General features: G+C 35.2%; 1 protein-coding gene across 1 annotated transcript in view; it reads right to left on the reverse strand.

Moving 5' to 3' along the window:
- Positions 1–211: 211 nt before the first annotated feature.
- The window catches only part of NPAT (nuclear protein, coactivator of histone transcription), a 51,918-nt gene continuing 24,148 nt past the window's right edge, over positions 212–27,981 (reverse strand). The window contains exons 3-18 of the mRNA XM_014741300.3: positions 24,905–24,965; positions 23,321–23,393; positions 22,350–22,390; positions 21,645–21,869; positions 20,198–20,279; positions 19,126–19,213; positions 18,494–18,585; positions 18,326–18,413; positions 14,062–14,158; positions 12,830–12,958; positions 8,718–10,391; positions 7,154–7,269; positions 6,970–7,078; positions 4,290–4,350; positions 3,036–4,191; positions 212–1,846 (exon numbers count right to left, since the gene is read on the reverse strand). Of these exons, the coding sequence (XP_014596786.2) occupies positions 1,769–1,846; positions 3,036–4,191; positions 4,290–4,350; positions 6,970–7,078; positions 7,154–7,269; positions 8,718–10,391; positions 12,830–12,958; positions 14,062–14,158; positions 18,326–18,413; positions 18,494–18,585; positions 19,126–19,213; positions 20,198–20,279; positions 21,645–21,869; positions 22,350–22,390; positions 23,321–23,393; positions 24,905–24,965 (4,170 nt within the window). The 3' untranslated portion in view covers positions 212–1,768. The remainder of the gene's footprint in view (positions 1,847–3,035; positions 4,192–4,289; positions 4,351–6,969; positions 7,079–7,153; positions 7,270–8,717; positions 10,392–12,829; positions 12,959–14,061; positions 14,159–18,325; positions 18,414–18,493; positions 18,586–19,125; positions 19,214–20,197; positions 20,280–21,644; positions 21,870–22,349; positions 22,391–23,320; positions 23,394–24,904; positions 24,966–27,981) is intronic.

Raw genomic sequence — 27,981 nt, forward strand, 5'->3', positions numbered from 1 at the left:
AGTGAACTAAGAATCCTGGAGAGGGTGAACTTATTTTGTTTGTACATAAATTCTTAGTACTTAGCACTTATAAATACATATTAATTGAATGAGAAGACAATCTGTAATTTTCAGCATTATGTGAATTTCCGAAAAAGCAAGAATTGATTTGCAAAGGAATTTGATCAAAGCATCTAAACGAGAATGATTGCCAATATGAAGGAATTCAAACTTGTGAAGTTAATGAAAATATTTATTCAAACCTAACTGTAATACAGTATCAACTTTTGAGTTAAATAAACATTAACTGTACGATAATTAGTTCCTTAGGAATAGAGCACTGCCACATCATAAAAATTTCTTACAACACAAATTTCTGCAGTAACGTTCAACAATTAAGACGTGATTTCTACACTGAGAAATGCTGTGTAAGAGTAGGATGGATTTAGTTTTTTAAAGGCCCAGTAAAAAAAAAACAAAGAAAGGTCGAGGAAGATGACTCTTTAACAATATATACACCTGTAGGAAAAAACCTTAACATACTGATATTTAACCAAACAGAAAGCACTTAAGAGTACAAGTAAATACTTTAATATCTAGGCACAATTGGTCAGGTACTGATTATAATTTCTGTTCTCATTTAAAGGTTTAAACCAATTCTTCAACTTGACTGATGTAAGTGAGTCTAATACAAAGAAGGCACCTCTTTCATTCTCCTTAAGGACTTTTTGAGAGTAACTCTTCATAACACTTTAAGGGGCACAGAGACAATGCACTGTATCTAAGTATAGATATAGTTATTTAACACAGCCCATTTTAGGAGAAACTAAATTAAAATATAAAACTATGATTTCTCTTTTTACATCTTATGATGGACATGGCTTTCTAAAAGGACACCAGAAGATAATCCTCCACACAAGCCTGAACATAGAATACAAGATTTAAATTAAATGTGCACTGGTCACTACTGTGGAAGAGGTTCTAGGAATTAGTGCAATTCTTTAAATCCCCAGTATTTAGGGAAAAAGTATATACATACCAAGAAATCTCTACTACATAACCAAACTTTTTATGGCTCAATAGTCTAAACACTTAAAGTTCTGTAAAAGATGTTGAAAGTTATAAACAAAAGATCAGAACACTCAGATGATTTATAAAATTCTCTCTAAAACAAAGAGATCAGAATGACCAGAGGCAGTTAAAGTGTAAAACTTCAGGAATATAATCTTTACTGCAATTATAAGAAGGGATGGTAAAGTATTCACTCTAGAAAAAATCCAAATTGTCACTTTACTATCATTTCAGGTGGTTATCACTTAGTGGCTATGTCTTTGAATATCTTGTTGGATAGTTACTGGAGGCAGTTTACAAGGAAAAGTATCACTTTCTTCCCAAAAGCAAAAAACTATTCCAGATGAATAAGCCTCAGCATCAAGGATCATAAGAAGTCAAAAAACACAGTGTAAGAACATTAGGTTGATTTAACCTCTATTTCAACAAGATTTACACAATATTTACAATATGCAATTGTCAAAGCTATACAGTTTTGCAGATTGGCTTTACTTACATTTCTGCAAATTTTTTTTTCCAAAATAAAAATATACCAGGTAAATCTATTTACAAACTAGGAAGCTGCTTCAGAAACAGCATGATTTAGATATAAAGTGAAATTTCAGTACAGTAAAAGTGCAGGTCATGCTTTCAGATTTTGTCAACATCTCATTCCCTACACTCACAGTTTAAGGGATACGAGTTTTAAACAGCTGCTGTTCTTATATGTTCAGAATGTTTACTCATCATAATGCAATGATAACAAAAATTTATCCACATCCATTCCAGCTGGAAATGAACTGGGGAGCTTCTTTTTCTGTCAAAAACAAAAAAAGAAAGAAAAAGAAGAAAGAAAAAACAAACCTAAGTTAACATATTGAACTCAAACAAGGCCAAAAAACTTTAAGTCACTTAGAACCTTATATCGGGTTCTTCCATATACTACTAAAATTTTTGCCACAAGTTTTTAGTTCATTACAATTTTAGTTATAGAGAGAAGCAGAGACAAGTTTTATAAATCCAAGGTTAATAAAATATACTTCAATGGTATTTCAACATTAGTTTAGGGCAAAAGACATGATACAAATCCAGAGTGTATGAATGCTGAATGAGAAAAGATAGAATACGCTTTCTATACGGTGGTCTTTATTGCCAAAACCATGAACCTTACATAGCTTTACTAAGATTTTAAGAGTAACAGGTACTTTTCAAGTTCCAAACACTTAATCTAGACCAGGCACTATAAAAACACTACGTTTAGTCCTCACGGCCATTAGGTAAGATGTGTGGTAACCTCACATCAAACGATGCAGCTGAACCACTGAGTAGGAGATGCAGGATTCAAACCCAGGCTTGCATGGCAGCGAAGCCAAGATTCTTTCCCTGATGCCATACTCCCTTTATGACCTTTTAAACCCTTTCTTTCTACTCAATCCACGTACTAAATGGCTAAACAGATTCAGGAAAAATGGGTTTCATTTATCAATGCTATCCCTGCACTGCCTTTCTACAGATAATCATGGTTAAAGAAAGAACAGGTAAATTTATGTTTACACTGCTCCAACAGAGGAACATCTGTAAGAGCCTATGGAAGAAATGGCAGGACATGTGAAAAAACCCAAAGATACAGGGGTTTTAAAGTAGTTTTTTACTTGATAATTCCACACACAATAGTGGCTTCCCAGTCTTCTGTGCCTTATGTCATCGTCCCCCTCAAACAAACTTGGGTCCTACCATGACAGAAACAAAAACCTTTTCTCAGGAAAGATGTTTATAAATAAATGCCTTAGTAATTCTTTTGAAAATGCTGTGTTTCACCCAGACAATTTCTGAGTACCTCACTGGCAGAGAGATACTGCTACAGAACGTATTTTGTCAATCAAAACTCAAACCTGTTTGACCAGAATGTTGTTAGGTAGCTCTGGCAAAAAAATCCTGAGATCTCTAATCTGAGCACTGAAGGAAGGGAAAAGGTGTGGTTTTGAGACTAAGACTTTCAAACTTGCCTTAATTTTCTTCTTTTTCATTGGTATTGATGAATTTGCAAGACTTTTATTAGAAGTACGGGAGTTTCGCTCACGCTCATCTAATTCCTCAATTTTCCGTTTTTTTGTGGTGCTCCTTGAAGATGCTCTAAATTGCTGTGTATTGTCTTTTAGAGGAGTTGCTGTAGTAGTCCTAGAGATGGCAGCTCTGGAGAGAATCATTAATGTATGGGCAGCCATGTTTACACTGTTTTCACTTCCTGTTTCACTGGCAGGGCTGCAGGCAGGCAAGTCTGGAGTGACAGGAGGGACCATTACTTTGGGTGTGCTACCGTCTTCACCAAAACGTCTACTAGAGGGGACTTTGATACCATCTGTAGGCTCCTCTTTGTGTTTTTCTGCTGCCCCTGAGCCAGATATCCGGGGTACAGGTAAATCAGTACTTTCAGTGAGCCTATTTACTGGGCTGTGCAACTGACCATCCTGTAACATTTCTGTGGAATGTTTGGTTAGTGGGTTAACCAAAGAACTGGTAGATCTGGTTTGTTCTTGTTTTAGATCCTTCACAGCTGTACCTACTGAAATGACATTTTTACTGTTTGAGGATGTGCCTTGTTTTTTGGTTAGTTCTTGGAGCGAAGTTACAGTTTTCTCATTCCGTAAACTGCCATTTTGCTGCCCATTAGTTAGTTTTGAAGTTTCTAGACTTTTCTGCCTTTCCACATCGCTGCATAATTCATTTTCCTTATTAGCTGTTGCTTTATGGAAAGATTCAAGTACAATTTCTGTTGGTGAAATTTTCTTTTCTGACTGAGTTTCTTTTATGGTGGTATGTCGGCCAATGGCAGTTTCTGATTTAGCTAAAATCTTAGGCACAGGTTTCTCTCTTTCTCTTTTGAGAGCATTATTAGAAGGGGGTTTTAAGGTGGAGGACACAATGGGGGAGTCAAGATTAAGAAATGAAATATCATTCTTTTCCTTGTTTTGAGACACCATCTTATGGTTTGTCCCCTGTGTATTTGCCACAGGAGAAGCAGTGCTATCAAAACAGAGCACACGCCTGTGGCTTTCAAACGGTTTGCTAATTGGAACTAGACTCTCTACTGAGAAGGGAACTGTGATTTCCTCCAATTTTTTTCCAAGATCTGTGGCCATATTCTTGTCAGAAACTTCAGTTCTACAAAAAAAAAAAAATTTTTTTTAGCAATATAAAGAAACTTTGGTTTTAATCCGAGCATTCAAATAATCTATGATAGAAACTACTTTTATGCTCACCTTTGTGCATGACATCCAACTAAATGACTTGATGAATCCACCAAATTATTTACCTGCTTTCCTAGAATTATAAATGAATTAATTAGAAAAGGAAAACATCCTAGAAAGAGTATATTCCTCTGAAAGAAAATGGAACAGACCACAGTGTCACACATCATGAGAAAAATTTTTAAATTATAGCTAATATACAAACAAAATACTTTCACATACTGAGTTTAAAAAGCAGCTTTGTAATATACACAAGACAGTCACTCATTCATTTTACAGAGGAAATACAGATATGAAACAAATGACTTGCTTCAACTTTAGTCAAATATTATGAATCCAGTCTTTGGATCTACAAATTACAATGATCAGTATGGCACTTAAAAGTACTACTTCGATCCAGAAAGTTACTTAAAGAAAGCAATATAATATGCCTGTTTTAAAATTTTGCCCATTTAACTGTCATAATTGCAAGCCTATGTCACTCATAATGCATGCTCTGGAGTTTTAATAGCCATACTTTAATTTCCATGAACTTCTGAGTTTATGTGGGAGATCAGCAAGATATGAAGATAGAAATCACAGCAAAGATGAGATCATGAAGGACCTTGTGTATTATGCAAAAGGTTTCATAGAGAATCCTTAAGAGTTTTAAATAGGAAAGAAGCATGGTAGATTTATGTTTTAGGAAGTGACTCTGGCAGTAGCGTAGATGATAGACTAGAGAAGAAAGAAAACTGGAAACAGGCATTCTAGTTAGTTGGCTATAAATATTCCAGGTAAGAGATGACGAAGATCTTAGAGACAGTAATGGGCATTTACATGGATATGAAGGGTAAAGGACGAATCAGTGGTGACATTAACCAAGGGGGAAAAAGAAGGCAGAGCAGGTCTTTGAGGAAGAAGAGGTGAGACTTACATATATAGAGTTGGAAGGTCCTGAGTTACATAAAGTTAGAAAGAGAGGTGCGTATTAGTTTAGTGGTGGTTCTAGAAGCCACCAATAGTATCAACAGTTAGAAGGAAGTAAAGTAAGGTAAGGATGGGAAACATCCAATGTATATGGCAATATTAGGAGGCCACTGGTGATGTCAGTTTAAACAGATTTAGTGGAAACATGAGAAAAGACAATAATAATGTGCATGAAGAAGGAATGGGAGATAAGAGGGGTTGGAGATAAAGGGTTGGCAGGTGACACAAACCTAAGGAACTTTACAGACAGAGAGGGAAGGAGCCATAAAGAAAAGTTGAAGACCTATAGAAGATAGAATCTAGAGCACAGGTAGACTGCATTAGCCTTAGAAAGCATGAGATGATTATTCCTCTAAGAAAGAAAGAAAAAGGTTAGAATGATTTTAGAAGTAGAACAGGTACATACTAAATGGGAATGATATGAAAAAATGGAGTGTCCTATTAATAAGCTGGGAGAGAAAAATCATTGGCCTAGAGTGAGAAGGATAGGGACTAGACAGATTTGAGAAGAGCTGTGAAAGTCTGGAATAGTTTGAAGGGGGGATGGGAGAGAAAGAAGATAGGTAGACATTTAAAATGATTGCTAAATGGTAGTGAGTGTGAGAAATTTTTAAGTAGTATCAAATGGCACCACTTCTAAAGCGATGCTAAGAAGCCCAGGTATAAAGGCAGAGATGGTTGGTTGGACAGATCCAGGGCTGGAAGGTAGCAAGTGGGTATGGTAGAAGAATGCAGATATGAAGTTGCTTAAGAGTACCTGGACAAGTGGCTGATGTGGTAGATTGTGGGGTCTAGCTTGGATAGGGAAGGAAGTGAATCCAGAAAGAAACTTAAAGTTCAGATGAAAAGATGAGGACTCAATTAATAGGAGTTCTTATTGGTTGAAGAGAGATTCAATGGATATATGGAAATGAGAGTATTTTGATAGAGGTTATTGGCCTTTAAAAATTTTATAGGTCTAATAAGAAGAGGTGAACAATTAAAGTTGAAGCTATAGAGAAGTTGGCTGAAAGTGAAGATTAAAGACTTAGAAGTGGAAGGGGTCAAAGAATTCTAAGGGTTAGGGTGTTAGGTAGGTTAACAACATGGGCATTCTGTTACTCAGGAAGATGGAAAAGTTAGAGGTAGAGAAGTCTGAGAACTAGGTGTAACATTCATTAAGGCCCTGAATGAAAATCTGGTGTTACTTTGTACATGTTTTTTGTTGAACAGAAATCTTTAATTTTGAGTAGTCAGCACTATTAAATTTTTCCATTTATAAATTATGCATTTTTCATTTTTTAAAAGTAATTCTTTTATCCCACTGTCACTAAGATATTATCTTACATTTTCTTTTATTGTTTAATTGTTTTGCTTTTCACCTTTAGGTCTCTAATCCTCCTGTAGTTCACCTTTGTATACGGTATGAGGAAGGGATCTAACTTTCTCCTATATAATATATATAATAGCCAATAAATTCCACTTATTAAATAATCCATCCTATCCCCTCTGACTTCTGATGCTACCGCTACCACATACAAGTTCCTATAAATACATGGTCACTTCCTAAACTCTATTTTGTTCCATTTGTCTTTTTGTTTTAAATACTGCAAAAAACTTTCAGCAAAGGTTAGACAATCACCTGTTAGGAATGGTATAGGTATTCAAAAAGAAAATACTGGTGTTGCTGCAAACAAATGAATACACAGACATAAAGGTGACATTTGCAAACTTTAAAATGTACCTGTACCAGGCTTGTTTCTTAGGCCCTGAGTCTTCTGAGATTTTGGAGGGATGGGGAATTGAGGGATACTTCTATTGCATACAGGTGCTGCCAAAGGCATATGAAGGACCTAGAAGAGAAGAAGCTATTAATTACACTATGTTTGAAAAGTGTCACCGCGCCATTTTGAGTTCACAAATCTTACCTGCCGAGGAGGAGCAGAAAAGGTATTTCCGTTCTGTCCAACCACAGATACAGGGATCATTCCCACCATTCCTTGCAGTACAGGTTGGACTGGAGAAGCTATTATGATGGCAGATCCTAAAAAAACCAATTCACAATAAAATAAGATTTTCACTCATAAACACAAGACACCAAAGTAATTATTAATTTGAAATAAATTCTATAAAAGTATAATCCCTTTTCCTTTTAAGTAACTCTCCTTTAAAAAAATTAATTTAGAAATAACAGCAAGGTTAGTAGTCTTATCACATTTACTCAAGGTAAATGTCATGAATGAGCGTAAGACTCTATAGCCAGGAGACCATACTGTAGTTATATCTTGATTCTTCTAGAAAGAATAGTGAAACTGATCAGAAAACTGGCGGTGAAAGTTTCGAGTCTGAATCTTACGGGTCCCAAATGAATGTTAACAGCCCAAGGTTTGCTCACAACCCCAACCTGTTAGCTTAATGGTATTGGTCAAAAAGGGTCCAGAAAAGTGAGCAGTTAGTCAAAACTACGAGGGAAAATTATAATGCTCTTATGGTCCTTGGAAGTCAACAATATAGTCTCTGGGTATCATAATTTAGCCTTGCCCTGGAAATGAATCTTTTCCTAATACACTCACTAACTGCGCCTGTCAAGTTGATCACCTCACTTCCATGAACACCTACTTTGGTCACTCAAATACCTCCCTAAACTTGTGCTGCTTAGACTTCCTTCCTTCTATTCCAAATACTACCTTATTTCTCTAAGTTTCAGCTCAAGTCCCACATTCTCTACCAATTCTGACTCTTTCTTTATCTTAAATAGCACTTGGAACAGATCCATCAGGCTTAATAATTAATATTTAATTGATGATATTTAATCAGATTTTATTGCATGCCTATAATGTAAAACAAGAGAGTAAAGGAGCTTGGGAACCAATATATAAGAAAATGTGGATAAATGTGCCATAAGTTCTATCTTCAAGGAAGATACAATCAAGAATGACTAATATGACAGGCATGTCAATCACTAACTACATACAAAATGGCATGCAATAAATGCCACAAGTGGCCCTATAACCAAAGAATTCTAAAGACACAGATCAATTCTGGAAGGTGGAAGACAGAAATTACAAAGGGTTTCAAGTTGTGTCTTAAAAGTCTCTCCAAATAGATAAAAAAATTCCTTGAAAACTAAGACTATAATAGCTATTTTTAAAAAAATTTCCCACAACATTGGGTTTTAGTAGGTATACAACTTTTTGATGAATTAGTCTTTCTTTTCTCTCTTTTTTGTATCTTAGCACATGGACTGGGAAGTAACTGTGGAAAGAAAAAAGTAAAAAATTAAACCACTGAATTCCAGAGCATACAAAAAGGTTTAAAAAAAGGTTTGACTGAATTAATTAGCTAGAGTAAAGAGGAGGCATCATCACAAATTTCAGAATCTTTTCTCATACTATCTATCCATGGTTTATTACCTCCTAGCCAACAGCTGCACACTTAAGAGAAATTAGATCCCATTCCAGAGAAATTAACTTCAACTGTTCGTGAAGTTACCTTGTGAAAAGTTGGGTGACACAGCCTGGTTGACAGCAAATACACTGTTTGACCTTGGTGGTGTCTGTAACTGAGGTGGTGGAGGTTGAGCAGTCATAGGTGCAGAATTTCCAGGCAACACCACAACATTAGACTGACTTACAGTTGTTCCTAAGGCTGCTGGATCAGTCATGCAGGTAGCTATCAGAATGTTATTTGAATTGCCAAAAGTTGTGCTTGTAGTTGGCATCAGCTGTATGTATCCTCCATCCTTGGAAACACATGGTGTAACACTGGCTGAAAAAGCAATGCTGTCTTCATTCTGAGTATTGTTTACTGCCGAGTCTTCAGGTTTGAGTGCTAAAAGGCTCTGTTCCATTGATGCTGAATCTCCTATTCCTTCAGCAGATGTGATAGTACCTGCAGTTTCTTCTGAAGACAGGCATTTAACTAACTCTGCATTTTTGGCAGGTGATTTAGCAGGAGAAGACAAAATTATAGTTGGCAAGTTTTCTCCACTGATACTAGAAACAGCACTGTTAAGTTCAGTATCTGAGGAAACAAATGGATCATCACTGATGATAATTTTCAGAGAGACGATATTTGATGCATCTATCTCTGCTGAGTTGTCACTAGCAGGTTTATCACTAGTATTTTGGGACTCAGCGTGAGAATCTCCCATTGAACACAGGGATTCCGAGGGAAGAGAATGCCTCCCTTCTATAGGATTACCTTCTGGAGGCATCAATGCTACTTCCCCACAGTTATCATTTTCACCTAAAGAGAGAAAAATACTATCTCCATGTTCTTTTATAGAAGATGAAGGCTCTTGTGAATCCAAAGCAATTTTCTCAGACTTGGAGGGCTGAGTTTCATGTTCCACATGATTTAACTCAACAGATGATGAATCATTAGATGGTTGTTTCATTGAAGATACTGAACCTCCAAGACGAATTTCTACTTGTTCAGATACATTTAAACCTGAACTTTCAACAGATACAGGTAATATTTTACTTTGAAGGGAAGAATTATCTTGGCAATCTGAAAGTTGTTGTGATGCAACTGCTAATACATTATTAATTTCAATTTTACTCTGGTGAATTTCTCTAGAATCTGGTGACTTGGAATCATGGAAACTAGTTTTAAGTCTTCCTATATTATTAGAACTTTCACAAAATTGACTTTTTTTAGATGGATTTCCAGTTAATGGAATATTTGGGGATAAAAGTTGAGAATTTTTACCAGAGAGAATTAAGTTTTCATTGTTAGTTTCACCACCAAGGGAAACAAATGACGTTATTGGTATATCAGACTGATCAGGCTGTAACTGAGATTCACTCGGCACACCGGGAGGCAAAGAATTCTTTTCAACTTCCATAGCCATTTGAGTTTCAGTGGACATCTGATTGGTGTATAATTCAGCACAATGCTGATTACATTCAGCATCAGAATTTACTCTTTGGTTAAAGTCATTCAAGTTAGGCACAGACTCAAAGGTAATATCGAGGTTACACTTCTGTTCAGGAGGTACACCAACTGTTTTAAAGGCCTTTTTCTGCATGCTAGAGCCTATATGGGAAAAAGGTTCCTGGGCTTCCTGTCTGAGCTCATCAGGGTTGCTACCATTCTTCAAAGGATTTGATGTGTCTTCACTTTGATAGGATGTGCAAAATGAGGGTTGGCCAGATTGATCACCTGCAAAATATAAGGATGGTAGGAAGATATGGTGAGTATGTACAGCTTCTGAAATAGTCATCTTTCTGTAAAACCTATTTTCCCAAGCAAGTAACTAATCTTTGACATATCAGTAAGTGGAAGTCTGATAAACTATATTTCCCATTTTCTAAGCATCAAAAACTTTATGGGCACTTTTATTACTGATGCCTTTTTAAACAAGTGCCAAATTGTTTTTCAGGCTTCTTGGAAAACAGATGACGGAAGGAAGGAAAAAATATATAGGTTTAAGAACACCTAATATTTACCAGTATATAAAAAACTGGCACCAAACATTCTGTTTCTTTTTTTCAGAACAGTTGACTTTTCTTAACTTTTACTGTTTCTATTCACTTTACTTCAACTGATATATTCTTAAAGGCGAAAGAGGGCCAAGTACATTTTGCATGATTAACATTTGATGTTACTGTGCCCTGTTTAACATTCAACACACATTTACAGAAGGTCAACCATATGATTGGTACCGGCATACAAAGATTTGGGCCAGCGCCATGGCATAAGTGGTTAAGTTTGGTATGCTCCGCTGCAGTCGCCTGGGTTTGTGGGTTTGGATCCTGGGCACTGACCTACACTACTCAGCCATGCTGTGGCAGCAACCCACATAAAGTGGAGGACGACTGGCACAGATGTTAGTTCCGTGGGATGAGGAAGGTTAGGGATAACCTTCCTCAGCAAGAACAACAACAACAACAAAATAAAGATGAATGACCCAGTCTCTGCCATTGGAGAGATCAGTCTAGTAAGGGAAGCAGACATAGAACAGAAAGTCATAATAAAACATGATAAAAATTGTAATAGTATAGGAACAAAAGGCATTTCTTTCTGCCTAGGGGATGTGAGAAAGTGTCATAAAAGAGGTATTATATGAGGAGATCTTAAAAAATGTCTAGGAGCTGGTATAAGAAGAAAAGGGCGTTTCAGAAAATGACACAGCACTGGTAGACTATATGTCATGTAGCATTCACAGTTTAGGACAGAAAACATTAACAATTAACAACATGAAAAATATAGGAAAAACTTAGAAAAATGTGTATCGACCAACACATAATTCTGTTAACGTGACACTGGTAAAATATTATTGGGTATAGAGCACATTCAAATCTTACTGTGGGGAGATAGTGGAAATTTCATCCAGGCCACACAAATTCAGGGTGTAGTCAGTTTCAATGAAACTGAAAGACTTTGAGAAAATAGGATTTCAAGTTTCATTTTGTGCAGGATGAAGCTTAACTGAAGTGCAATCTTCCACACATAATATATAGTAAGACACATCCCACTATAATTCAGCCTAAGAAATGGAGGGTTGAGCTTTGGTGTAGGCAGAGAACTCAAAGTAGGAACATAGTCTGAGATATTCCAAAACTATTCTTAGGAAGACATGATGTGAAACTTGGAAGCCATCAGGTTTTTGGGGGGGCCTTGTGGGGGTAATGGCATTTAAAAACAGATAAGCACAAAAGATTATTTGGGCATAGTTTGCTGTAGACAGAAATGGACAGAGGTTGTATTAAAGAGGCATAAAGTTCAGCAAGAAGTGTGAGACACCAGGATAATGGGAGAGAAGCCAGAATACTGGTTATCTCTGAGGAAGAGGGATGGAGGGAACAGTGACTTGGAAGGGATATGAACAGAGGTTTCTGTGTTGCTGGCGGTGTTCTATCTTTTGACTTGAGAGATAGTTGGTTATGTGGGTTTTTGCTTGACTGTAATTCAATGAGCTATACACATTTTTACTGTGCACTTTGTACGTGTGTCATATTTCACAAAAACATAATTTAAAAAAATGTGGCAAATACTTATAAGATCTAAGATGGACCTATTCACTGCCTTCCCTCATTCAATACGTAATTACTGTGGACCAATTACGTGCCATACTGGTACTCTATGAGAGGCAGAAATGTAAAGAACTGGCTTAGTAGACACATAGGAACATGACCTCAAACCTCATGAAATCCATAATTCCAGACTATCACTACAGTATATAATTTCCTCTAAATAAGTGAGCTGTGGATGCTGAGTAGTCAGCCAAACTCGACTGCTAAGCTGAATGATCAATACCACATACCAACCTTACATATTAGGGATTCAAATTTGTGCCTCAGAAAAATCATGTTAAATATTACAGACTTTTGTCAAATGGGTCAACACTATTAATACCAAATTGTGCATTTTAAGAATCTACTGCATCAAGGAAGAACGAGTATTAAAAACTCACCTTTTAAAGCAGTAAAGGCTTGGGAGTAATTTTTTTTTTTAATGAAGAGAGAAAACTGGAAATACAAAAATGACCTACGTGATAATTTGAACCGCTTCCAAATTAAACAATATTTTCTGCCTTAGAAACTTTGAGACTGATACTAGGATTTGGATTAATGATATCAACAAAATCAAATTCTTACCAGATTCTTCTGTTTCAAAAGAACCTTTAACTGCTAGATTAGTTTCATCTGCTAAGACTACATTGGGATTGGTATCCATATGCTGACTGGAAATGCCTTGTGACATATTTTTATTATTCTTTGTTTTACCTGTTAAAAAGGGAATAGGGAAACAATTAGTTAAATGACCAAAATAAAAATAAGCATCAATTAATACAGCTTGACAGTTGTCAAGCAAATGTTAAACTTTGGTGTTCTTTTTTTTCCTCCCCAAATCCCCCTAGTACATAGTTATATATTTAGTTGTGGGTCCTTCTAGTTGTGGCATGTGGGATGCCGCCTCAGCATGGCCTAATGAGCGGCGCCATGTCCATTACCAGGGTCCGAACGGGCGAAACCCTGGGCCGCCACAGCAGAGTGTGCGAACTTAACCACTCTGCCACGGGGCCAGTCTCCTAAACTTTGGTTTTAATTATGGTCTTTCGGATGTTTTTAACATGTTCCCTTACATATCATTGACAAACATGGTTTTTTCATCAGACTGGTAGTTCTTAAACTTTAGCCTATATCAGAATCACTTGGAGGGTCCAAGAATTTGCATTTTTAACATGTTCTCAGATAATGTTGGTACTGCTGGTTTGGAGACTATACTGTGAGAACTACTGCACTAGGCCATAAGATTGAGGGCAATAGCCAATTTTTTGTATTCCTTTTGTATTATCCAGTTGTGTTTAGTATGTGTGTACAACTGTAGTGACTGGCCAAAATGCCCACAGAAACAAAACACAAAATTGTTCTCCATTTTTACAGCTAAAATTTCTTTAAGGAAAAAAAAAAACAGACAGACAAAAACAATAAAAAACCCTTTCATATCCATATAATGTTTGCTTTTTTTTACTTTAAAGATTTTATTTTTTCCTTTTTCTCCCCAAAGCACCCCAGCACATAGCTGTATACTCTTCACTGTGGGTCCCTCTAGTTGTGGCATGTGGGATGCCACCTCAGTGTGGCTTGATGAGCAGTGCCATGTCCGCGCCAAGGACTCAAACCAACGAAACACTGGGCCTCCTGCAGCGGAGCGCGCGAACTTAACCACTTGGCCATGGGGCCAGCCCCCCATATAATGTTTGCTTTAATGAAAACAGGAACTTTTATCAAGAGCTCTGTAGAATGTTGCTTCACCCTGGTTAAGTTGCCAGAGAAATTGTAGAAACTTTTCTCTTCTAATTACCTAGAAGAAATGGTCTACTTACCATAGTCAAAGAGATCAAAGAGTGCCTGAAATGCTGGATCTGATTCTGTCTGTTCCAATATATCCTGTATAGCTTCTTCAGACATGTGGATTTCACTCTGCAAAAAGAAAGAGTGATCCTAATTGAATTAATATGGTTCAAGACCACCAATATAATTAGAGAACATCTTATATTTTTGACTTTTTATGCAGAAGTATTCCCCTCCAAGAAAACCTCTTCTAACACTATGCTCCTTTAAAGCAAATTAAAACAGACTAAGAAAATACAAAGTGCTCCCTAATTCTACTTCCTAGAGTTAATTACTTTGGTGAATACATTCCCAAACATTAAAATAAAATGAACATAGGAACTGTATGTATGTATATAAATACAAAATAAAACCATGCTGTTTTTTGTACTTGACATACAGCACTGTATAAGTTTTCCAGTATAATGACGTGACCTATATACATTGTGAAATGATTACCAGAGTAAGTGTAGTTAACATTATCTCATATAGACACAAAAAAAGGAAAAGAAAAAAATGTTTTCTTCCTCGTGAGAACTTAGAATCTACTCTTCACTTTCAAATATACCATACAGCAGTGTTAACTATGTTTGTTGTTTTGCACATTACATCCCCAGTATATATTTATCCTATAACTGGAAGTTTGTACCTTTTGACCCCCTTCATCCAATTCTCTCACTACCACCCACCTCTGGTAACCACAGATCTGATCTCTTTTTCTTTGAGTTTGGTTTCATAATGTTCCTTAATTGGCTTTCTTCACATTAGTTTATGGTACACTGCTTTCTAGATCCTCCAATAGAAATCTATCTCACCCCTTTTATCTGTCTACTTTGGTCTCTTCACATTAAATGCTTTCTTCAAATGTTGGACAACCCTTGCTTATCTGCTCATATTTAAAAGTAGCATGCCAAAAGCTACCTGCGAACTCTGCGCAAATGGAGAGAGCTTGTCAACTAAAACCTAAGCTGTAGAATAATCCTACAGAACCATCTGTAGTTTTAGTTTTTTTTCTTTTCAGTGAGTTAGATTTCCTGCTGGGAGAGTTTATGACTGACAACAGTGTTTCTGGAGGGCAGTGTGGAATGGGGAGAAGATACTGGAGTTTAACTACTTCCTAAATTTTGCACCTAATCATCCTGTTTGTAGCCCTATCTTTACACTTACTTTCAGAAGTACTGGTGCCCAGCCTCTTGGGATTTCTGTGTTGTAAAGTAGCTTTTACCTGAGCTTTACCTTTACTGGCAGTACTACTGCTAAGGCAGGTACTACTTGTCCATTTCAACTTCCCAATTTTTTTCTGTCCTGTCCTCTTCTCTTTTTTGACCTTGTGGGGTTATGCTTTTTGAAAATTCCCTATACTGTCTTTTTAGTAGTAGGGTACAAAACTAAATGTTTAATCCACTATCTTTCTAAAAGAAAGGAGCCTCTTTGTAACAGATATTTTTCTTTGCATAAATATGCCACAATTTAACCAATTCCCACCATTGGATGTCTGAATTTTTTCTAGTTTTCAGTTATAGTAAATAATAATACAATGAAAATCTTTATCCAGGCATCCAGGATTGTGTAACCACCACCCCAATCAAAATCAAACTGTAGGACATTTCCATCACCCAAGAAATTCATACACAAACACACACACACACACCATTCTCCTTTCTAGAGAATTCCTCCTCCTGGGAAATCACTTCCCTTACCCTCATTCAGGCAACAACTTCTGATTTCTAGCAGCATAAATTAGTGTTGCCTGTTTTAGATCTTTATGTTAATAGAATTATACAATATGCATTCTTTTGTGCCTCACTTTTTTTTAAATTGAGTTCATAATAGTTTACATCAATGTGAGACTTCAGTTGTACATTATTTCTTAACTGTCACCACATAAGTGCTCCCCTTCAACCCCTGTGCCCACTCCCTACCCCCTTCCTCTGGTAACCACTGAACTGTTTTCTTTGTCCCTGGGTTTGTTTATATTTCACGAGTGAAATCATCTGGTGTTTGTCTTTCTCAGTCTGTGTGCCTCACTTCTCTGAGCAACATACTTGTATCTATGTTGCTATGTATATTAGTAGGTCATCCTTTTTTATTGTTCAGTAGTATTCTATTTTACGACTATGTCAAAATTTGTTTATTCCTTTTTGTTGATGGACATTTGGTTTGTTTTCAGTGCTCGTCTACTATGAATAAAGCTGCTATGAACATTCTTATGTAAGTGTTTTTGTACACATATGTGAACATATTTATTTCTTTTAGGTAAAAACCTAGTAACTGCTAGGTTATAAGGTAGGTGTATACATAACTTTGTAATAAACTGTCAGTTTTTGAAATTGGCCTTACTATTTCACATCCTCCAGTAGCAATTTTTCAGAGTTCTAGCTATTTCACATCCTCACCAACATTAACTGTTGTCAGATTTTTTTAATTTTAGCCATTCTATTGAATGTGAAATGGCATCTCGTATTCTTAACTTTCATTTCCCAAATGACAAATAATGTTGAGTATTGTTTCATGGGCTTATTGGCCATTCCTATATCTTCTTTTGACTGTTCCATTGATTTCACCCATTTTTTTAAATGGGTGATTTATCTTTTTATTACTGATTTGCAGGAGCTCTTTATATACTCTGGATACAAATTCTTTGCCAGATATATGTATTATGAATATTTTCTCCAAGTTGGTGTTTTGCCTTTTAGTTTTCTTTAATGATGATTTTAATAAGCAGACATTTTAAAATATAAGGAATCCTATTTCTTTTTAAAATTACAGTTAGTGATTTGTATATCCTAAGAAATCTTGCCTACCCCAAGGTTACAAAGATCTGCAAATATATTAAAAACTCCTACCTTACCTATGTGTATTACTGGCTAGTCACTCAGTGAAGCTGATGCAAATACTACTCAGTCAGGCATTATGTCTTGCTGTTCTTTTAAAAAGTTATTTAAATCAGAATTTTTAATGTTCCCCAATATTATGAACAACCAAGGGCAGAAGGTTGTGTCTTCACTTTCTTATAATCTTCACAGTATCTAACAGATTGTCTTGGTTAGGATAAGTACCTGATATGTTTGTGAAGAAAATACAAGCAAGCAGTTGGAGACTATAAAAATTTAGAACAGGGGATAGGTATTTGTTAAACATTAATATAGGAGAGGCATTTTAAAGAAGGACTAGTAGATAATTTAAAGGTTGCCTGAAAAACCTTGTCATATTTTGTTAAACTTACTGAATTTCACTATGGGAAAACATATCAAATATTTTTTTTAAAAAGTATTCTGAAGGCATACTTTTTAAAGGGGGAAAAATCAGTAGTTTTACCCAGAATTCATCATCTGAAAGAAAACCTGTTGTAATGAATTCATTATAATGTGGGCATGGCAACAAAAACGATTACATTGTTTGAGAACCCAGGTGAAAGAATGTGTGACAGTCACAATCTCAGCTGCTTTTCAAAAAGCATATTTGCACATGGACTAATCTTAAAACACACATTGTTAAATTTTTCCTTTACCAGCTCACCCTCTTTCATCTTCACTATCCCTGAATAGCAACAGTGACTATAAATCCTATCTTTCTTCTCTTAGCAGTAAATCTCACACACTTATTCATTCGGTTAGTAACTTCTTAAAAGTGTCCTGTTCATTTTCTTTTGTTGAATATCACTTGGATTCATTATATATCTTTAACATATTATTTCATTGTTTCTTTACGTTTTTATACAGTTTGTAGCAGTGTAGAAGAAATGTAATTTATTATATACACACTGTACAGTATTGTTGCTTACTGCACACAAATATACGCATGAATGAATCTTCAAGTATTAAATACTTAGAAATCCGTAACTGATTGTTGCAAGGACATAGGAAAGTGTTTTACTGACATCTGGAAGAGTTGGTTAGAGTTATTAGATGGGTTAGGAATGTCATTACTTTTACCATTTAACCAATGCAATTTTAATATATGTAAATCAAACCATCATGCTGTACGCTTTAAAGTATACAGTGATATATGTCAATCTCTTCTCAGTAAAACTGGAAAAAACTAAAGTAATTTTGACTGATTATTTGAAAATTCAGTATCTAACACATTTTCAGGAACAGATTACATTTGGATATTGAAAGAATTCTACATCTTAAATTATTATTTTAAATCTTTTATACATCTAATCTGTCGGCAGTAGTTTTGAAATAAAACCAAAATGCCATCAGTTTTAACTATGAGTACATGCACTACTCATATACCCACCCTTACCCATACCTGAAGTCCCAGGAGTTCATCAATTGAAGTCTCTGGTTCAGTAGGGTTGCTATCTGTTTGCTTAGGTACTTGAGCAATATTGTTGTCACTGTAACACAGAAAAAAATTTTTCTAGCACAGTTCTCATTAGGCAGAAACAATTAGGCATTTTAAACACACATAGCTTACCTAGTCAAAAATTTATTAATGTTTTCTGCAAGCTTTTCTTGAAGAGATTTGTTGCTTAAAATTTTTTCCCGTGCATTTTCAATAACCATTTGCTGGAAAAGAAAGTCAATATTAGTAAAAGGATAAGATAGAGTATTATTAAAAAAGAACCAATTAATGGAAGCTGGACAGTTTTAATAAATCTAGGTGGAAACTCAGAAGTTACGGTAGCTCCTTCTACATGAACACCTGAAAACTACACTTTACAATTTATAAGTGTTTTCAAAGACCCTTCACCAACTTTTTCTTCACTGATTACAGAATACAGTTCCAAACTCTTTGGCTTTTCATACAAGGTTTTTAATATGGACTCCAGTAAAGTGTCCTATTATATTGTATAATCCAACAAAAACAGTGTATTATTTAGTTTCCTAAATATACCTAAACATGGACATCTGCACATGTTATCTATTCTGAATGGACTGTCTCCTACTGTTAAACATTTTTGCTATTCTCTATATCCTAAGGCAATTCCATTGCACAGTCTTACAGAAATACTCACACATATATAATATAGACACACATTTGTGAATATATCAATGTTTTAGAACTCATGAATATCTCAACTTGCAAAGTTTGGGAAGGTCACTTACTTTTTCTACTGCAAATGCATTTGGATCCTGGAAATTCCGTATTGTTGAATGAGGCCCAGACAAAGTGATACTTTTCCTTTGAGATTCACTGAAACACATTTTAAAAGCTTGTCTTTTAACTAGTATGAATAACAGATTCAATGATAATTACATATACAGACATAAATCTTAAGATCATGGTAGAAAAGATATTTTCCCTATTTGTGGTAGGAACAAAGGGCAGCAGAGTAGGAAAGCATTATTAGATTTGAATTAAGAAGAAACAAATTTGAGGTTACCACTTTTGGCCTATGTGGTCTGTAGCGAAGTAAGCTTTGGTCCTGACTCATTTCATAATGGGATAAGACCAACTGCATTATTCAGTTTCTAAAAGAACTGAATGAAATAAAGTATATGTAAAGACATTACAAAAATGTCAAGTTTCCTATAAATGCTATAAATTGTTATAGTTGTTTTTCTATTTTATGTGGCTAAGTGAGAAAGCTTGCCATAAAGGAGGCTGAGGTCAGCCTTGAATGAGAAACAACCAACAGTAAAAATTCCAACAAAAATACTCATGGTGTGGCAGTTGTAAAATCAGGAAAAACATTTTAAACTGATCTCTCGCTTTTCTGAAATATCCTTTGAACAAAGACACATGGGATAAGTAAGGACAAAAAGAACTTTTCTCAGAGACTATCCCTGAAAAGATTTCTATCAATTGATTTAGGACTTTAAATATGTGTTTGTAGACCTTAACATATGCCAGTATTATTTATATTCATTTAAAAAACAGTTATTGCAAAAAATCTGAGATAACATCAACTTTAAGATATACCATTCTGCACCCAAACAGAAAAAACACATTTCCAATGAAATGGTGATTTGCCATTGATTACAAGATGCAACCTGATTTTAGAGAAGTTAGAATGTGGGAGAAAAAATGTGTTTTGGAATGGATATAATGTAACAGTAAATAGTCCCCAGACCTTAATCCAATCTTGCTATTTTATTCACAATGTAAATATCCTGGTGTAATTCTCTCTTTTTTCCTAAAAGTTACTATAAACTCGTTCCTTTAAAAAGCATTTACCTTTTGCGTCTACCAGGAGACATTAAACTGGCTTGAGTTTTCTTTTCCTGAGGACCAGGAATGATACTTAAAGCCTCTGCAGCTGTATTTCAAGAAAACAAACCAGTAAGTCAAGGAAATTGAATAGTTCTCTAAACTTAATGGAATAAGTCGCATTATGAAATGATTATTATTTTGTATTAAATTCAGTTAGCATACACTGGGTGCCTACTATGTGAAAGGCAGTATGGAAGACACTAAGATGAATAAAATACAGTCCCTGTGACTTAAAGTTTTACAATAAAATATAAAGTACAGTATAATCTCAACAAAAAGTAACATGGCAGAATGGAAGAATGGTAAGAAGTATAAACTAAGTGTACACTATAGTGTATATAAACTAAGTGTTTTTACCCAGAGGTGTAAAAGAAGTTGGAGAAAAGATAGAAACAAGTGAGAATGTAACAGAAGGCAATAAATTTCAGCTGCACAGAAGAGAAAGAAGACAGGCTAGGAACTGAGAGAGCTGGCGTCTCAATTCTAATCCCAACTCTGTTATTAACTAGCTTTCTGCCCCTTAATATCACGTGTTTCCATAGTTTCAAGTAACAAGCAAGATGTACCAGATGATCTCTAAGTTTATCCTAGCTCTAAGATTCAGCCAGGAACATGAAGGATTTTCAACATGCAGAAAAAGAAGTGAACTGTCATATGAGGAATTTAAAAATGTGGACTAAGAACAGTTTAGTGGATACCAGGGGAAAGGTGGGGTGGGGGATGGGCACAAAGGGTGAAGTGGTGCACCTACAACATGAATGACAAACATTAATGTACAAATGAAATTTCACAAGATTGTAACCTATCATTAACTCAAAAAAAAAAAAAAGTGAACTGGAAAATATTCCTTATTCCAAGAAGACTGACTAGCACGAACAAAGACAAAGAGGTGGTGAAATATAATGTGTATTTCTTTTAAAACCAAATACTGAGGCCAGCCTGGTGGCGTAATGGTTAAGTTTGCATGCTCTGCTTTGGCAGCCCGGAGTTCGTGGGTTTGGATCCTGGGCCAGATCTCCACAGGACTCATCAAGCCATGCTGTGGTAGCATCCAACATACCAAAAATAGAGGAATATTGGCACAGATGGTAGCTCAGGGCCAACCTTCCCCACCAAAAAGAAAAAAAAAAAATCAAATACAACAAGGTCTTTCTACTAATGTAGAAAATTGAGAATTAGAAGTGTTCAAGGCTGGACTTCAGTTAGAATAGAAATGAGAAGAATCCTAGATTAAAATATCTCACAGATTTAATAATATGTTTATTTCATGGTAAATTTACCTAAAGTCTTTTCCATTTCTAGCCTCTCATTTTTTTCTTACTATAATTTTATGAGTATAAAGATATTAGTATATCACCTTGTGTATACAATTTGATTAAAAACAAAATTTAAGAGCAAAATTTAAACTTACTGGTCACAGAGTCTTGTGACTGTGAATGGTTGACCACTACAAAATTTGACCTCAAAGGAGTTGAAATTTGGCCAGTTGGCCGCGTAACTTGTGTAGCTGTCAAAGGAGAAGTAGTAAATTGTCCCGAAAGATACGGTAACGTCAGCAACTCTGAACTGACGGGAGCTGCTTGAGATGCAAGTCTTCTCTGCCGTTTGATTTCTGCAATTCCACTTCTTGTTCGGGCTGAAAAACATGAGCATTTAAAAACTTAACTCAATGTCAGAGTAGTTCAGGAATTTTAAGAAGTCTGCATGATACATGGCCTGCTATTTAACATGCTAGACCTACATACTGAAAAACAGCCCTTGAAAATATCAACTAAGTTTATGCAATAATTTCATAGGAAACAAGCTATAACGATTATGCTCAAATCTTCTAATTCATATTGTAACACCTCCACAAGTTAGGAAACAAACTTATGGAATGAGAACTAAAAGACGGGAACACATGAGAGCCAAAGAGATAAACAGGGAGTACTTAAAATGCATATTTTTACAACAAATAAAAATGTTGTTTCCTAAAATAACTGTACTTAGAAAAGCAGTAGTATAAACAAAATATATACTTAGACACATGTATTATTAATTAAAATGTTCATCTGACAGTTGGTTTGAGTTTGAGTTAACTCTGAACATTATTTATAGTTTAAAGTTGAACACCAACCTCTCTGATTGGCAGCAAACCCTGGGGAACTTTGCATGCTCCTAACAAATAAAACAAAGAAGTCAGACATTAAAAAACTTCTGTTGCTAAGATATACTCTGCTTTAGTTATAGTCAGTCCTGAAGTAAATTATGAGTTAAAAGGCATCACATCTCTCTCAGACAAAAAAGACAAGCACATTTTTTGGGGAGTAACCAAATCTTATTTGCTTTAGGAAAAAAAATACTGGCATGTAAGCACACACACACATAATTTTAATCAAGTTTCTATCCAATGCAATATGCATTACAGAGCCTTGATATCCCACTGAGAATACAATTTGACTTGACTCTAGGAACTTAATATATTTCAGAATGGTATATACAGTCATGTGTTGCTTAACCATGGGGACACACGTTGAGAAATACATCAGGCGATTTGCTCCTTGTACAAACACCATAGAGTGTACTGAAGAGGAACAAAATTTGCCACCCCAGAATGTGTCTCTTTAACATGAGGATTATTTTAGGCTGATTTTGTTTTGTTTTGCTTTGTTTTTTTGAGGAAGATTAGCATTCACTGTCAATCCTCCTCTTTTTTTTTTGAGGAAGATTAGCCCTGAGCTAACTGCTGCCAATCCTCCCTCTTTTTGCTGAGGGAGACTGGTCCTCAGCTAACATCCATGCCCATCTTCCTCTACTTTATACGTGGGATGCCTACCACAGCATGGCTGCCAAGCGGTGCATAGGTCCGCACCCGGGATCCGGACCCGCGAACCCCAGGCCACCGAAGCGGAATGTGCAAACTTAACCGCTGCGCCACCAGGCTGGCCCCAGGCTGATTGCTTTTAAGAAACAAAAGACTTAAAATTTTTCTCGAGTGTTATATAATGCACTGTGTGGATCATAAGAAGATTTAAACCTGAAGTGATTCTTACATGTGTCTGCATTACAAAATTATGCATATTCTGATAAACTTATGTTTTTTATTACCTGATCTGAGAAAGCGTATGGTCTAACTTCTTCCACAGCGATGACATAATTGCTGGGACATCATTTGATGTTTCTAAATCATAAGAGGAAAAGTTTCTTAATAAACCCAGTTGGAGAAAATTCATTTAATTTGGATAGAAAATCAGTAAGGAAAAGAAACATTTCTCTCAGCTGTTGACATTATGTTGGGAACACAGAAATGTCTGTTTTGTAAAATGACCTACAAAGCTATGAGGTTGCTTCCTTTTCTCAAGTCACTGAGTTATCAGATGTAATATGAATGGAAATGGACATTTGTGAAATCTCTGAAGCTTTTTTAGATCACTTCTTTGAATTAAAAACAGACAGACTATTTTAAATATTTGTTCTATGTGACATCATGTGACATTTGGAAGTAAATTAAAATAATTTGATTTATAACAAATAATTATCGTAAAGATTATGCAAACTCCATTGAGGTTGGAAATTAGTTTTCTACATCCCATGTAGTCACACCCAAATCACTGTGACTGCTCAGGAACCTCTTAAAAAGGGTTCACCAGTTACTACACTTACAACTACAGGTAAAATTCCCAAGGACTAATTAGTCTCTTTAAGGATGTACTCTAAAGCCATAATGATGGGAAATTCATAAGATATTTAAAATCTTTACCAAATACTTATTAAAAACTCAAACCAGAGAAAGCTACTCAACATAAAAGTGGGATACAAACCTCTGTGCTGAAATTGTTGTATATTGTTTAATGTCATTTACACTCTAAGATACTTTGGGAAAGGAAAACTGGCAGAAAGATCAAGTAACCTTCTTGAAGAGTTAGAAATGAAATTCAGGCCCTGAACTTCCAGGAATTACTTTCTACAGTTTCTAGTTTTGTGCTCTTGGAAAAGTTATCTGGCTTCTCTAATCCTCAGTTTTCTGATACTTAAAAATGGATCTAAACAATCAACACCTCTCACTGGATTATTTTAAAGACTGAGATAAAACATGAAAGCACCTAGCATAATGCTGCATACAAAGAGTACTCAATAAATGATAAGTTTATTTCTATTTTTTAATGTTATCATTTTATGCTAATTGATTCTTTACTGCTAATCTTCTGTTAATGGTGAAATAATCAATATTAGGGAATAAAATAAACAATTCTAACTTTCCCCTAGAACGTTAATTTTAAAAAGTATTATTTAGTATTCTGATAAATATAAGCCAGAATTTTATGACTGGCTCCTGTGTCCAGATTTAGACTACAAAGAACTTAAAATTAAAATATTAGTTTGAAATTTTATTAACACATAGCAAGGCCTGTTAACCAGGGTAGATACCCAGAGTTAGGATTTGTATATCTTTAAAAAAAATTATTTTGTTATATATGCTAATATTCAGATTTTCAATTATTTATCTCAGAATATAAACACAAACTATTTAATTAGACATTTCCCAATAAAACTTATCTCATCAAAACTGAAACAAGTTTTCTTATGGTTTTTAAGAGGCATTAATATCCTTTAAAAATTATTTTTAATTAAAATAATTAGATAAATCCTGTATAAAACTAACAGAAAAAATTCCCAAACCTAAATTCTTACCTTTTGCTTTCATAGCTACATATTCATTCAAAATTGTTGTCAAGTTATTTCCAAATAAAGACTGAAAAGAAAAAGATCAAGGATTACCAACACTGTATTATACTACAATAATTTCCCAGCATGAAACATTTCACCACATAAAAAAGTTAACAGAAGATCTGGATTGCAGAGTAGCTGATGAAGAAAGGGTAAAGAGCAGGTCATCAAAAACCTAACAGTTACCCAAGTTAGGGGTGGCATCAAATCTTCTAAGGTAAAGAACCCTGTCTGTTTGAATAAGACATTGTGACTATGTTTCTTTAGTTAAGACAGTTCAAAGGCAGAAAAGCAGTTTTCAGCTGGGAGGTAGGATCCAGTCATACAACTATTTAAAAACAATAAGGACCCACTCCTAATCTGTCCTTTCTATCCTGAAAGCCGTGTGAACCTGTTAAGAATAAAGCAAAAAAACTTAGTGTTAAGACATACCCTTCCTAAGGGTCAGTACCTTTGTATTTTCACTTCTATCATCTCATAACCTCATGCCCCCTACCCTATTTCTACTACTACTCAAAGGCAGGCTTTTATTACATCAAATTTGAGTCATACAACATAAAAGGGAAGATCAAGGATTTTTATAGCAGATAGTTCTAGTGTCAAGTTCAACGTTAATACATGTGTAACAGAACACCTAAATTCCCTAAGGCTTACTTTCATACATAAAAAAAGGAACATATTAATTCTTAATTCATAGAATCTTTTGTTGTGAAGAGTGAGATTACGTGTAACGTGTCTGGGACAATGTCTAACAGATAGTAGGTGATTAGCTCCCTTTCTCCTCCTGAAGTTTCACAGTAGATTCCTAATTTGTTCTTCTGTCTTAATTGAAGCCTGAAAAATTAGGGAATTTGCTTAATACTAATGTGGTCATATTTCTAGTAGCTAAGCAAATAATTAATTGCTGAATGACTGCTACAGGAGGGACCTTTGACCTTGGTCTTCTCAGCCTCCAGAACTGTAAGAAGCAAAGATCTGGGTGCTAGGTGTGCTGTAGCTACTGGGGTATTACTGTAGCTAGGCCCTCAGAGCAGACAGAGCCATACAAACACAGACACGCTAATCTACATATACAAACATATCTATATTCTGTATATATTTGGACATATATTAAAATAAACAAGACTTACACTGGTATCTCTAATTCAACACCACAGTTTTCATTCTTATGCTTATTTGTATCATTTTTTCTCATAGAGAAACCTGGCTCCCAATATCTATAATGTATTTATTTACTCGTTTAGAACTGCTCATTTAGAATTCAGAAGACTTTATTTAAAACTTATTCATGTTATCTGAATCAATAGTGTGTTGCCTTTTATTGCTTAGCAGTACTCCATTGAATGAACATACCACAACTTGCTTATTCATTCACTTACTGAAAGACATCTTGATTGTTTACAGTTTTTGACCATCACTGATAAACATTAGTGTGCAGATTTTTGTGTGAACATAGGTTTTTCAGTTCACTTGGGTAACATACATCTGAGTGTACGAGTGCTGGGTTAGATGGGGAGTGTATGTTTAACTTTACCAACAACTGCCAATTTGTTTTTCAAAGCAGCTATAAAGTTCCTGCTGCTCTGCATCCTTGCCATCAAGGATCTGAGTTTTTAAATTGCTTTTTACTTTAGCCATTCTAATAGGTATATATTGGTATATTGTCAGGGTATTAATTTGCATTTTCCTAATGACTAACTGTGTGCAGCACTTTTTTTCACATGCTTATTGCTATCCGTATATTTTCTTTGGGGAAGGGTCTTCTGATCTCTTGTCCATTAAAAAAAAATTCAGTTTTTTTTTGAATTTTAAAAGTTTTCAAAAATATATTCTTGATACAAATCCTTTATTAGATATGTGAATTACAAACATTTTCTCCCAGCTTGACATTCTTCTAATTGTTGTCCTTGTAAAGCAAAAATTTTTAATTTTTATAAAGTTGAATTTATCAATTTTTCCTTGCCCCCCCCACCCCCCGGGAAAGATGCACCCTGAGCTAACATCTGTCGCAAATCTTTCTCTTTTTCTTTTTCCTCCCCAAACCCGAGTGCATAGTTATATATTCTACTTGTAAGTCCTTCTAGTTCTTCTATGTGAGCTGCCACCACAGCAGGGTGACTGACAGATGAGTGGCATGGCTCCATGACCAGGAATCAAACCCGGGTCACCAAAGCAGTGAGAGCAACAATCTGTAACCACTAGACCATTAGGGCTGCCCAGTTTTTCCTTTTATAGTCAGTGTTTTTGGTATCATATCTAAAAACTCATTGCCAAAACCAAGGTTACACAAGTTTTCTCCTTTGTTTTCTTCTAAAAGTCTTATAGTTCTACATTTTATATTTTAGTCTATTATCCATTTTGGTTAATTTTTGTATAAGGTATGCACAGAGGTTCTTCTACTGTATCTGAATATCTGTTCTATCACCATTTGTTGGTAAGATTATCCTTCCTCCACTGAATTACCTTTAGTACTTTTGTCAAAAATCAGTTTGTTGGTCTATATTTGGGCTCTCTTTTCTGTTTTACTGATCTGAGTGCCTAACTGTCCCCTAATGCCACTCAATCTTGATTACTATAGCTTGTCAGTAAGTCTTAAAAGCAAGTAATGTGAGTCCTCCAACTAATCCTTTTTAAGAATTGTTTGGGCTATTCTAGTTCCTTTGCTTTTCCATATAAAATTTAGAATTTAGCTTGTTGCTGTCTACAAAAATGCTTGTGGGGATTTAGATTGTAATGAATCTATAGATCAAAACGGGAAGACTTGACATCTTAATACTGAGTTTCTCAATGCATGAACACAGTATATCTCTTTTATTCAATTCTTTCACACAGATTTTAGCATACAGATTCTATACGTACTTTGTTAGATTTATTACCTAAGTATTTTATGTTTGTTTGGTGCTATTGAAAATAGTATTTAAAAAAAATTTCAATTTCCAATGGTTCATTGTCAGTATAAAGAAATACAATAGACATTTGTATATTTTGTATCTTTTGATCTTTCTAAACTCTCAAAGTTTTATAAATTTTTTAAAGTTTCC

The sequence above is a fragment of the Equus caballus genome, chromosome 7 (genome assembly GCF_041296265.1).
Source record: "Equus caballus isolate H_3958 breed thoroughbred chromosome 7, TB-T2T, whole genome shotgun sequence".
NCBI lineage: Eukaryota > Metazoa > Chordata > Mammalia > Perissodactyla > Equidae > Equus > Equus caballus.